The 13,907-nt window shown below is 29.4% G+C and overlaps 1 protein-coding gene across 1 annotated transcript; it reads left to right on the forward strand.

Moving 5' to 3' along the window:
• Positions 1–8,337: 8,337 nt before the first annotated feature.
• On the forward strand, positions 8,338–12,585 carry LOC122857852 (DNA topoisomerase 3-beta-1). The gene is made up of 2 exons (XM_044160292.1): positions 8,338–8,575; positions 8,683–12,585. Exons 1-2 carry the CDS (start codon positions 8,485–8,487, stop codon positions 11,145–11,147), a joined length of 2,556 nt encoding a protein of 851 aa, XP_044016227.1. The 5' UTR covers positions 8,338–8,484; the 3' UTR covers positions 11,148–12,585.
• Positions 12,586–13,907: the final 1,322 nt, after the last annotated feature.

A 13,907-nucleotide genomic window follows, 5' to 3' on the forward strand; every position in this document is an offset into this window, starting at 1 on the left:
TATAATCACCATGTGTTTTTGGTTTATTTGTTGATACTGATGCTTGAATTGTTGGTTTTGATTGATTTTTTTGTTGATTTTGATAATTATTTGAGGTATTATTGCTGGTGCTGCTGGTTCTGGTGCTGGTGGTGGTGGTACTATTGATATATTGTTTATTAAACTACTTGGATTTAATACTAAATTATCAACTTGATAATTTGTTTGTTGTTTTTTAATTGTACCAAGTGTGTTTGATGGAGGATGCTGATTATCCGGCATTATTCCGGCATTTCTCCGTTTTTGGCCCATTTCCGGAGAAATTACTCCGGCATAAGGTAATATTGTTGCCAGTATATCAAGAAGTTTTATACAAACTTTTAGATATTTTTATTAATTATTTACTGAGTTATTAATTTAATAACAAATTCAGAAGCACCGTTAAGGCTTCACATGCGTGATTGTCCGCTCCTTCTCCCGCGAACGCCTATGCTCGCGCGTTCGTATATCCATTAAATACAAACGATATACGCGCTATTTGTTGTTAAATTAATAACTCAGTAAATAATTAATAAAAATATCTAAAAGTTTGTATAAAACTTCTTGATATACTGCTTAACAATATTGCCGCTGACAAGTTACTCAATTTTTAAATTTCTCCGACTCTTTTTTCATTCAAAGTTTGACAAATATTGAATTTTTCATTGGTAAAACACAATAAATAAAAAAAATTAAAAAATATAAATAAATAAATTTTTTAATGTTACTGTTGCCATCGCTAGTCTATAATAAAGCTACAGTCAAATTTTCAAGTCAATTTATTAATTTTTAAAGAAGTTGTCACGAGTTATATGTTTAAAAAAAAGTATTTTTTTTAAAAAAAAAAATTTTTTTTTTATTTTTTATCTCATTAACTAATTATTATAAAAAAAAAAATTATTTAAACAAAAATGTGTATTTTTCAATTTTATAGATGACTGTATTTTTTATTTTTTTTATTTTTCAATTTTAATTTTCAACTTAAACAACGTCGCTTTTTCTTGTCTTCGAGCGCGGAGCGTGTTACTGTATCCGGACCCTCAATTGATATTATTTAACAAGCTATGTACACTGGTTTTTGAAAATGATGAAATGGTTTACCTTTACCAAGATAACCAAGTATTAAATATTTTTTTCATCTTACTGTAATATAATCACCATGTGTTTTTGGTTTATTTGTTGATACTGATGCTTGAATTGTTGGTTTTGATTGATTTTTTTGTTGATTTTGATAATTATTTGAGGTATTATTGCTGGTGCTGCTGGTTCTGGTGCTGGTGGTGGTGGTACTATTGATATATTGTTTATTAAACTACTTGGATTTAATACTGAATTATCAACTTGATAATTTGTTTGTTGTTTTTTAATTGTACCAAGTGTGTTTGATGGAGGATGCTGATTATCCGGCATTATTCCGGCATTTCTCCGTTTTTGGCCCATTTCCGGAGAAATTACTCCGGCATAAGGTTGATGGCGGAGCAAATATTCCGGCATAAAAGTAGTGGGAGATTAATTTTTTCGACATTAATCTCATGCCGGAGTAATTTCTCCGGAAATGGGCCAAAAACGGAGTGTCGAAGAAAGCCGGAGTAATGGCGGAGAAATATTTCCACCAGGGTTTGTAGTATTTTTTGATGATGTTGTTGTTGTTGTTGTTGTTGTTGTTGTTGTTGTTGTTGTTGTTGTTGTTGTTGTTCCATTATCAATGATAAAGGTATAAAAATAATATTACAATAAATAATTTTTATACTCATGAGTGCACTTATTAGTTCGTTGACAGCTGTAAATATTATGTATGAATATTTTAAGATTTTTGGATTTTCAATCGCTTTATCTGGATATTTTTTATTATAGCAATTGCTCGTTTGCGATTTTGCTCGTGTGTATTTGTTACCGTCAAACTTGTCAACAAATGCCAATAAATCTTTTGATGAATTAATAGTATATTTCGTTACAAGTGCCCACTCAGTGAGTGTGCTCTCAACGAATTCGGAGGGGCAAGCATAACATTCGTTGAGAGCACACTCTCTGATATACTATTTTGAGGTTTGAGTTTTTTTCGTATGTGTTTACGTCGCTTTAAAATTCGGGTATATACTAAGGTTTTCCTGCATATTTTTCACACTTTTCACACTTTTCACTCATCTTGATTGTTCTAGTATTTTTTTAATGTTGAATTTGGTAAAAATATTTTGTTGAATTTATCATATAAATACTCACTGGTGACAAATGAACGTTAATTCATAATATTTGAATTTTTTTACATCCAAAATTGGATGCAAAACAGCACCTTTATTATATGTAGTACTGAGTTTTGTTTTGCATGTTTTATAGCAGAAATTATCAATATCGTTAACGTGTTTGAAGCATGCATCTGAAGAATCGAACTCTATTATTTCTGGTGGTCTCAGGTTTAAAGTTTTACGCAAATTTCTCACTCTCGTACAAAAAATTCTGATACTGCCCTTTAATTCTTCAACTCTTTCTTGTAATTGTTTTATCAATTTCCTTTCTTGATGTTGACATCTTATTTTATATTTTTCTGAAGTTTTAGTTATTGTTTGCAGAACCTCCACCGTTCATCAATTCGGCAATTAAAAAATAGTTTTTTCCTTTTTCCCTTTTTGCAGAACCTCCACCGTCCTTCCATTCGGAAATTTAAAAATCGTTTTATCTTTTTTACGTTTTTTGACCTGCCAAGACTTGATCAGACTTGATTAGACTTGGCCAGGATCAAAGAACAACCTGCACCGTCCTTCAATTCGGCAATTTAAAAGCTGCTGATTCATTATTAAGTATGTCGAATCTTTCTTTCCAGTATGCTGCTGCTGTTGATGATGACCCTTGTGAAAACCCGGGAAAGAATCAAATAGATCTAAATAGATGTGTCGTTGCCGTAGATCTGCCCATCAAGCGCATCTATATAGATCTACTCAACCGACTAAACTATAGTAAAATATGATTGGATGATGTAGATCAACGCAGATCTACATAGATTGATTCGGATCTATGGTATAGCATTCATAGGCAGCCCACATCTAAATATTAATATTTAGAAATATTAATATTAATATTTCTCCGCGATTAATCCGAATTTCGCCCAAATTGACCCATGTGGAGAAATGAGTGGAGAAAAATATCAAATTTTTTTTCCGAATTTTCTCCGAATCGACTTGGGAGGAGAAACGTTCGGAAATATTTTTCCACGATGACAATACGCGGAGAAACATGCGAAAGAAATAATTTTACCGTGGAGAAATTTTTTACGAACTTTCTCCGAATCGACTTGGGTGGAGAAACGTTCGGAAATATTTCTCCGCGATAAAAAGACGCGGAGAAACGTGCTGGTGCTGTTGGTGCTGGTACCAGTACGTACTATTGATATATTTTAATACTGGATTTATTTTTTGTTGTTTTGTAGTATTTTTTGATAATGTTGTTGATGTTGTTGTTGTTGCTATTGTTGTTGTTCCATCATCAATGATGATGATATTATCATTATCACTTGAATGAATAACTGCCCTAGTAGAAATATTTCTCCGCCATTACTCCGGCTTTCTTCGGCATCACTCCGTGTTTGGCCCATTTCCGGAGAAATTACTCCGCGGCATGAGATTATAAATGTCGAAAAAATTAATCTGCCGCTACTTTCATGCCGGAATATTTTCTCCGCTATCAATCTCATGCCGGAATAATTTCTCTGCCATCAACCTCATGCCGGAATAATTTCTTCGGAAATGGGCCAAAAACAGAGAAATGCCGGAATAATGCCGGAGTAATGCCGGAGTAATATTTCCACCAGAGTGTTGTAGAATTTTTTGATGATGATGTTGTTGTCGTTTCATTATTATCATCATCATCATCATCATCATCATCATCATCATGACTTAAACTACTGACGTCAGTACTGCAGACCATGGTCTTGTAGTCGTTTTAGATGATGTTGTTGCTGCTGTTGTTGTTGTTGTTTTAACATTATCATCATCATGATCAGCCTTGCTGTGCATATGAGTAATATCAGATGTTATTAAAATGTATCCATTTCTTTCCTCATTCAACTTAGCTGTCATTATTACTGGGCATATTTCTTCCGGGGAGCTGTGATCTATCGAGCTATGTGAGCTATCTGGATCCAGAATAGGTTTATCAGGGTTTTTTTTGTTGTAGCGTTTGATGGTCTCAGTTTTTGCTCTTGTATACTTGTGACCATCAAATTTATCAATAAATAATAATAAATCAGCTGATGATGTATGTATGGATTTCTGGTTCTTTGTTTTTCTTAATTTTTTTACGACGATCCACAATTCGTGAATACAATTTTACATCCCTCATTTTGCACAGTATTTTTTTTTAGATTTTTTTATTATTAATAAAAGTTATGAATAAAAATAAATAGTAAGTTTTCTGATGAATTAAAAAAAAAATTTTGAGGTACCTACGTTTGAGTTTTTTTCATAATGCACAATATTCTGATGCTCCCCTTTATCTCTTCAATAACTTCTGTTAGATGTTTTATTTGTTGGTTTTTTTGATCAATTGTTATTGTTTTGTTATTTAATTGATCCTTTAAAACAATTATTTGGCGTTTATGTTTCATCAATTTATTTTCAAGTTCCTGGCATGTTATGTTAGATTTTTCTGAAGTTTTAGTTATTGTTTTAATTGTTTCATTTAAAGCTGCTGATTCATCATTAAAAATGTCAAATCTTTCTTTCTAGTATGCTGTTGCTGCTGATACCATGGGATCTTTTAAACTCGGATGATGACCCTGGTGAAAATATTTCTCCGCGATTTCTCCTGAATTTCTCCGCGTTTACTCCAAATTTCTCCGTGATTAATCCGAATTTCTCCCAAATTGACCCATGTGGAGAAATGAGTCGAGAAAAATATCAAATTTTTTTTTCGAATTTTCTCCGAATCGACTTGGGTGGAGAAACGTTCGGAAATATTTTTCCACGATGACAATACGCGGAGAAACATGCGAAAGAAATAATTTCACCGTGGAAAAATTTTTTACGAATTTTCTCCGAATCTACTTGGGTGGAGAAACGTTCGGAAATATTTCTCCGCGATAAAAAGACGCGGAGAAACGTGTAAAAAAAAGTTTTACCACAGAAAATATGTGTGAAATATTTAAAAAACCTACGTTGAGGTTTATTAATAAGTAACATCTGTTTATTATTATGAGGGGTATAAATAATGGAATAAGCAATAGTTTTAATAATAATTTAATTTAATAATAATTTATTGATAATTTATATTAATGATTAATATTAATAATTTATTAATTTAATTTAATAATAATTTATTTCATTTGTTTTTTAAATTTGGTATATTATTAAAATGTAATAATTAATTTAACTGTAATATATTATTAAAATGATTATTATTAAATAGATGGCAGTATATTGTGGATATTGTGGCGGTCCTCAAGCCCAAACTTGCGCCTCTGCTGGCTAACTTCGAAAATTATTTATATATTTTTTTATCAACTAAATGACTTTTTAATGAAATAATATTTAGTGTAAAGTGTTCAATAAAATGGCAAAAACTCAACATCTTAAATATTGTTTCGTTATTTAATTAACCCAATTTATAATAATTATTAATTAATTAACAAATAGTAAATTGACACTCATTTACCAACAAATACACCAAAATATGAATTTTATAAAATAATACGCGGATCATGCGCACTTGTAGGGTAATACCCCACATTTGACATTTCTGAAATCCAAAATGGCCGCGCCTTTGTTAGAGTAAAAATGTGTGTCGTGACTTTTTACACTTATTTTTGCAATAATAATTGTTAAATAATTATAAATTGTTCTTAAATCGATTAATTAAATTTTTCTGAACCGATTGTGATATAATTTATTGTGAACTTTTGTGAATTTTGACCAAAATTAATGGACCTGTCAATGACGTTGGAGCTGATAGAAGTAGCTATTTATTTGTTGAATAATAGACAAATGGTATGTAAATTTCATGTTATTTCATTATTATTAATTATTTAGTGCATCAACGAACATAATTACGTGATTTTTTATCAATAATTATGCATAAAAAAAATTAACTACTCGAGGTTAAGCTGTCATTGTTTACAAAAATAAAGAGATTATCATTTTATTTATAAATTTTTATAAATATTTGTTATATATAACATTGCTGTAGCATCCTTGTTGTATAATAGTCGTTTTTTTATTAACAACGATCAGAAAATTATAAAATATTTCAATATTAATTTTCCATTGTTTGAGGACTTTGTCTGTTTTTATTGTCAGTGTCTAATATTTATTTATTTACTTTGAGATTAAATTTTTTACTGTTTATTTGTTTCTTAATTATTCATTTATATATTATTTATACATTTACTATTTATTTATTTATTTGATTTTTATTTCTTTATTTATTTACCATAAATTCAATAATATCACTTATATTATTTCTTTTTTTATTGTCAATAATTATTCTAGTTTGAAAAAAACTTATAAAATAATGTTTATTTTTTAATGTTCACAGATAACAAGAAGTGTGGCTGAAACGTCTAATGTGTTAATGTAATTCATCAAACACAATAATTAAAACTGGGACCAAAAAGTAATGGCTAAATTTGTTGGTCATTGGAGCCAAAATTATTTTTGAGTTCAGTGAGTTAATTTATTTGATTCAAAAAAATTGAAATATAGACTCATAGTTATCCAATAACAATTTATCAATTTATTGTTACAGTTGCCATCAACTATATCTATGATGAAAAAATTAATCTTGTTAAAATATACAAAAGCTTCAATGATGAAGAAAATGAAAAAAAAAGAATGTGAAAAGAAAGTTACTGCACAATTAAAGCTACTTGTTTATGCTATAAAATAGCATACCAAGTAAATGATGATATTGTTGAAAATGTCATAATGTACCTCAATTTTAATTTGTCTTACCAAGTGCTTTAAAAATTAATTCAACAATTATCAAATGGCAGTACACAATGGAACCAGTAGCAACATAAAAAAGAAAGCGGTGAGACCATTATCATGATATTATGCTTCAACAATGATGAATCCCATGATAATAAAAAATTATTATGAATTACAACTTCAATTGGATTTCCAAATCATTGAGTGTGAATAAATCTCAACACCTTAAGAGCATGACATGGTGCTGGTGTTATTGATTTTGGTGCTCTTTTAAATGTACCACTTATTGTTATTGGTGAACATTTATACTTGTTTTTGTTGAGCTTTATCAATGTAACAATGTCTATTCACATTTTCTTTGATAAGCCACAGCTGTGTTACTCACAATTGAACCACAACTGTGGAGTTTAAAGAACGAAATGCCTCTACTGAAAAGAATGTTAAAGTTTTAAAATATCAACAGCTGGCTCGAGATTCTCTTTTCAAAGTGACGAAACGTTTTTAAATAATAATCATAATAATCTATTTGAAAAATATAATAATATTAAAAAGTGAATTGTCAAGCCAATATGAATATTAAAACTAATTTAATATCAAAATCAGTTGATATAAAAAAGAAAACTCAGCTAATTTATATAAATTCTTCTGTGATGTAAAAGTGGTGATAATAATAGTGAAAAGTGATCATTGTTTTGTGCAAGTAGTGCTTGTGTCGTGTGTGATCATTGAACCTGTAGTGCTGATCAAATAAAATCATCATGAACCCACTACTTCCATGGCATTGCTGATCAGAGAATCATGATGAACTACTGCGTGACTACTTGGAGCATTTTGATGACCAACATGGAAAGACGAACATACGCTAAAAAGGTAGGATTTTATTGAAGTAATAATTTTATTGATATAATTGCATTTATGATCTTGTTTAAAACTCTATGGTACTACGTAATGTATCCTTTAGGTCACTCTGTCTTTTATTTTTTTTTACTTTGATCTATGTATTATGTGATAATTTAATTTCTATGATATTAATTAGATGACTCGTATCGTTATCGTTATCATGTACATCAGTGTACTTGAAAAACAAAATAATTTATTATTAAATCTATAGATATTTGCTGCTTAAAGCGCAATATCATATTCTATTCTTTTCACATAGTTTTATAATGTGTCATTTAAAGAACTAGAGCAAGTTTTTTATTTATTTACTTATTTTTTGAGTAAGTAAATATTTTATTTTATTATAATACTTTTATGACGTTACTCGGAATACTTCGCAAATTTTTAAATAACGTTCAGCCATTTTGGTGCATATGCGCCAAACAGTACTAGTGGATGTGAAATATTTTTTTCAGTGTTTGTGTGTTACTTCCACTACTACAGAAATCATAAAATAATAAAATTCATTATTGTGTTAGTATGGAAGGGGTAGATATGTCAGTGTTGTCCACTGTATCCAGACGTGGATCTACCCTACTATCTGTAATCTAACAAAAAAACACTAATAGTTTAATAATTTATCTAAATTGGAATATAATTAATATATTCAACAATGAAAACTGCACTGATGGTGGCTGAAAAGCCATCTCTGGCAGCATCATTGGCAAATATTTTAAGCAACGGAAGCTGTAGTACACGAAAAGGTAGGTTAAGAATCAATACACCGCATCATAAAAAAACTAATAAAAAAAAAAAAAAGAAAAAGAAAAAGATATTTCAATGAATTATAAAATAACTAATATTTTTTTAGGAATAAATGGATCATGTTCAGTTCATGAATGGGTTGGACAATTAAAATCAGAAACAGTAATTTTTAAAATGACATCAGTATGTGGTCATGTAATGAGTTTAGATTTTATTGGTAAATATAATAATTGGGATAAAGTTGATCCAGCTGAATTATTTACATGTCCAACTGAAAAAAAAGAAGCAGTACCAAAATTAAGAATACCAGCATTACTTGGTAAAGAGGGTTCACAATGTGATTATTTAGTACTTTGGCTTGATTGTGATAAAGAAGGTGAAAATATATGTTTTGAAGTTATAAATGCTGTACAACAAGGAATGAATCGTAAATTAAATACAAATAATATTTATCGTGCTCATTTTTCGGCAATAACTGAACGTGATATTAAAGCAGCATTATCAAATTTGGGTAAACCAAATGAAAATGAAGCTAAAAGTGTTGATGCACGTCAAGAATTAGATTTACGTATTGGTTGTGCATTTACACGTTATCAAACAAGATTTTTTCAAGGTAAATATGGTGATCTTGATGCATCATTAATATCATATGGACCATGTCAAACACCAACACTTGGTTTTTGTGTACAAAGACATGATGAAATACAAACATTTAAACCAGATGCATATTGGGTATTACAAGTAACAATTAAAACAAATGATAATCAAGATATGATACTTAGTTGGTCAAGAGGACGTTCATTTGATAAAGAAATTGCAAATATTTTTTTATCACATGTTAAAGAACACGATAAAGCTAAAGTTATTAATACACAAAGTACAGAAAAAACAAAATCACGTCCAATTGCATTAAATACTGTTGAATTAATGAGAATATCATCATCAGGATTGGGTATGGGTCCTCATCATGCAATGCAAATTGCTGAACGTCTATATACCCAAGGATATATTAGTTATCCACGTACTGAAACAACATCATATTCAGAAAATTTTGATTTACATGCAACTTTACGTCAACAACAAAATAGCCCTGAATGGGGTGATGAAGTTAAAAGAATTTTATCAAATGGTATTAATCGTCCAAAAAAAGGACATGATGCTGGTGATCATCCTCCAATAACACCAATGAAAACAGCAACAAGAAATGAACTTGATGGTGATTCATGGCGTGTTTATGATTATATAACACGTCATTTTATTGCAACACTTGCTAAAGATTGTAAATATCTTAGTACAACTGTTAAATTTGAAATTGGTATGGAAACATTTACACTAACTGGACAAACACTTATTGATCCTGGTTATACAAGTCTTTTAACTTGGCAATCAATGACAAATAGTGAATCATTACCAAAATTTAATCCTGGTGATTATGTTAATATTAATGATGCTAAATTACTTGAGTGTTTTACACAACCACCAGATTATTTAACTGAATCTGAATTAATTACACTTATGGAAAAACATGGAATTGGTACTGATGCATCAATACCAGTACATATTAATAATATATGTATTAGAAATTATGTAACTGTTGTTGCTGGTAGAAAACTTGCTCCAACATCACTTGGAATTGTTCTTGTTCATGGTTATCAAAAAATTGATCCAGAACTTGTATTACCAACAATGAGATCAGCTGTTGAAGAACAATTAAATTTAATAGCACTTGGTCGTGCTGATTTTTATGATGTATTACAACATACTGTTGAAATATTTAAACAAAAATTTCATTATTTTGTACAAAGTATTGATGGAATGGATCAATTATTTGAAGTATCATTTTCTCCATTATCAGCATCAGGAAAAGCACATTCACGTTGTGGTAAATGTCGTAGATATATGAAATATATACAAACAAAACCATCACGTTTACATTGTGCTCATTGTAATGAAACATATAATTTACCACAAAATGGTAATATTAGAATTTATAAAGAATTAAAATGTCCACTTGATGATTTTGAATTATCATCATGGTCAACTGGTACAAGAGGTAAAAGTTATACATTTTGTCCATATTGTTATAATAATCCACCATTTAGAGATATGAAAAAAGGTAGTACTGGATGTAATTCATGTACACATCCAACATGTCCACATGGTCTTAATTCAAATGGTTTATCAAGTTGTCCAGAATGTGAAACTGGTATACTTGTACTTGATCCTTCATCATCACCAAAATGGAAATTAGGCTGTAATCGTTGTGATGTTATTATTCATTTTTTTGATAATGCACATAAAGTTACTGTTGATACTGATTCATGTAATTGTGGTGCACAATTAATAACTGTTGAATATAAACAAGATAAAAGTAAATTACCAAATGATGCAACTGAAATGACTGGTTGTATTTATTGTACATCACAATTTTCACCACTTGTTGAAAAACATCGTGCTGTTGCTTCAAAACCAGTGATGACACGAGGACGTGGCCATGCTAAAGGTCGCAGTCGAGGTAAGCCTCGTCCACCCAAGGACAAAATGGCGCAATTAGCTGCATATTTTGTATAAATCAAATAGTGTAATCTTATTGAATACAAATGAGATTTAAAAATACAATAGCATCAGCTATCAAGTAAACATTGTTATTATTATTTTCTTCTTTTTTTTTCATTTATTTTTGTACCTGATTTAAAAAAGAAAATGTCACCATCATTTTTCAATTTACTTAATGATTATATTGACTTTTTTTTTTTTTTTTTCATTTATCAATCAGAATGTAACTTGTAATAAAATTCGTACTTAATTTAAATATTAATGCTATTTAATTGAACAATCAAAAATACAAATGTATATTTATTGAGTCGTGCCAATTTTCATATAGATAAATAATTAAATTATAAAGCTTTTGTGTCAAGTTTTTTTTCATTTAAAATTTAAATGAAATTATTATTGATATGCATTATATTAGTATACCTATATAATTTTTTTTTAATGTCTCACAAACGAATAAAAAAAGGGCATAGTAAATTATAAATGATTCTAACCAATTACGACTTGAACTACCTTCCGGAACACGCGAATGCACTCACGTTGGGGTTACTCAGTCTATATTAACACTTAATTCCCTCAATTTATGATGAAAATCAGTATAATATTCTTTTTTTAAAAAAAGAGCAAATAAATAGTATAAACACTTTTTTTTTATTTTATAAAATAAAATAAACATTTGTGAACAATGTCACTTGGTATATTTCTCGACTGCAGGTTCACTTATATCTCTTTTTTTTTTTAGTTTAAAATATTATGTGATAAAACGAAGCGAAATAAAATAAAGTAGAAAATATAGAAATTGTACAAGTGTACAAAGAAAAAGTAAAAAAAAAAAAAGTTGAAAAAACATTTGAGATAAGGTGAATGGATTGAAATATCCATTGTGTCTTATCCCATTTTCGCTCGGGGGCCTTTGTCCTCAGGATTTTCCGAGATAAAAAAACGAAATCTGGTTTCCTTTTTTTTTTTTTTTTTTTTTTATATATACATATATTTCTTTCCAACGAGTAAATTTGTGCTGTTTTTAAGCTCATAAAAAAAAAAGAAAACAATTGGAGAAAAAATAAATAAATAGTATCATTAATTTTTTTTAAAAATAATATTTATACGTATTAAACTTTTAAAGTCAAAAAAATGCTTCCGTTAAAATCATCATGACTGTCATTTGTCACTCATCTTAACAAAATTACCGAAGAAAAATAATTTAATAAATGAATCCAATAAAAATGGATGATGATGATGATGAAAGAAACAAAATAAAAAAAAAATAAAAAAATGCAGTTGCAATTTAAAAGATATTTTTGTTTTCCCCAGTTTTCGTGTTCTCTTTTCTTCATCTTTTCATGCCTTGTTATTTTTACACTTTCACTCAAAATTACTCTTGCTAATTCCTCCACTTTAATGCTGTCTTTTTGAATAAAAAAAATGACGTTTATATTTATGAAAGAAAAATAAAATTTCCACATTTAATAATAATTAAATATATACCAAAAACGAAAAAGGATTAAAAATAAATCTCAAGAGTTAAAAATGAGGATCAAATTTCATTAACAAAATTTATTATAATTTTTTACCAAGCTGTTAAATCAAAAATAACAAAATATATCATTAAAATAAAAAAAAAAAGAGAATAATAATGAAAAAAGGGTGAGAGAATTTATTCGACGATCGATGACGTCATACGGAGCACTCGCAGTGCGATAGTGCCTTAGAACGCCGGTGTATGCCCTCACCACTACCTCTCACTGAAACACTCCCACCCACTGATCCACCACCTTCTCCACAACTATTACTACCACCACTACTACCTTGGCCACAATAAAAAATTTTTTTTATCCCCCCTTGTGCCCGATGAATTGCGTGGAGTCGTCGACCAGACCAGTCACCGGTTCGAAAGTCATACTAAACCATCAACAAATCCAGAGCCAAAACGCATCATCAATACTATCAACACTACCATCATTATCATTATCATCATCGTCATTGTCATTGTCATCTTCATCATTATCATCAGTATTAACCAGCATCAACTACTATTAACTTAGAGTAGTATCATAAATCAACGTGCTAGAAAATAAACAACACTTGATGATGATACTGCGAGGACCAAAAGCCGGATGAATTCATTGCACCAGTGTGCGTATCAAATGTTGGCAAGTGAACACTGTGCAATGTGCTGTATTTTGTCAAACAGAGACAGGGACAATCTGAAAAAAAAAAAATTATAAAAAAAACCAACAAAAAAAAAAAAAAAAAAGGGGGAGTAACAAGAGGAGAAAAGAGGAAAGACGAGAAGAAGGCGGTGCAAAAGAACATCAAATTTACCCTCCAGTATGTACACCAAGTTGATTCGGTGAACGTGCAACTTTGTTCAATCATCAACAAGATTAAATAAATTATAATAAACTTTAAAACAAAAATAAACAAATAAATTTAGTGTTTATATTTAATTTATATTTGATTGATTGATTAACAATCATTTTCTGGGATAAAAAAAATAAAAGACTTATTGTCTTTTTGTGAATTTTTATTAGTTTTTTAATTTAAATTTATTTATTTAAAAAAAAAAACAAAAAAAATAGGGTGATAATTTATTAGTTAAAGTGTTGATGAATGTAATTTAATTGGAAAAAGGATAACAGCTAAAGTTATTGGTGAAATCATCTGATGTTTGTTAAGTTGATATTTGTGATTAAATTTTGGTGGAATGAACGATCAGGAAGATGAGGGTGGTAAACCCGAACCTTCATCAAGTAAAACAGTAAGGGACCACTCTAC

This window comes from Aphidius gifuensis, linkage group LG1 (genome assembly GCF_014905175.1).
Source record: "Aphidius gifuensis isolate YNYX2018 linkage group LG1, ASM1490517v1, whole genome shotgun sequence".
Classification (NCBI taxonomy): domain Eukaryota; kingdom Metazoa; phylum Arthropoda; class Insecta; order Hymenoptera; family Braconidae; genus Aphidius; species Aphidius gifuensis.

What these genes read in the sequence shown, in the direction of transcription:
- LOC122857852 (XM_044160292.1), top strand. Translation starts at nt 8,485, where the DNA reads ATGAAAACTGCACTGATGGTGGCTGAAAAGCCATCTCTGGCAGCATCA. An exon ending in AAGCTGTAGTACACGAAAAG is followed by an intron (nt 8,576 to 8,682) that starts GTAGGTTAAGAA and finishes ATATTTTTTTAG; the next exon opens with GAATAAATGGATCATGTTCA.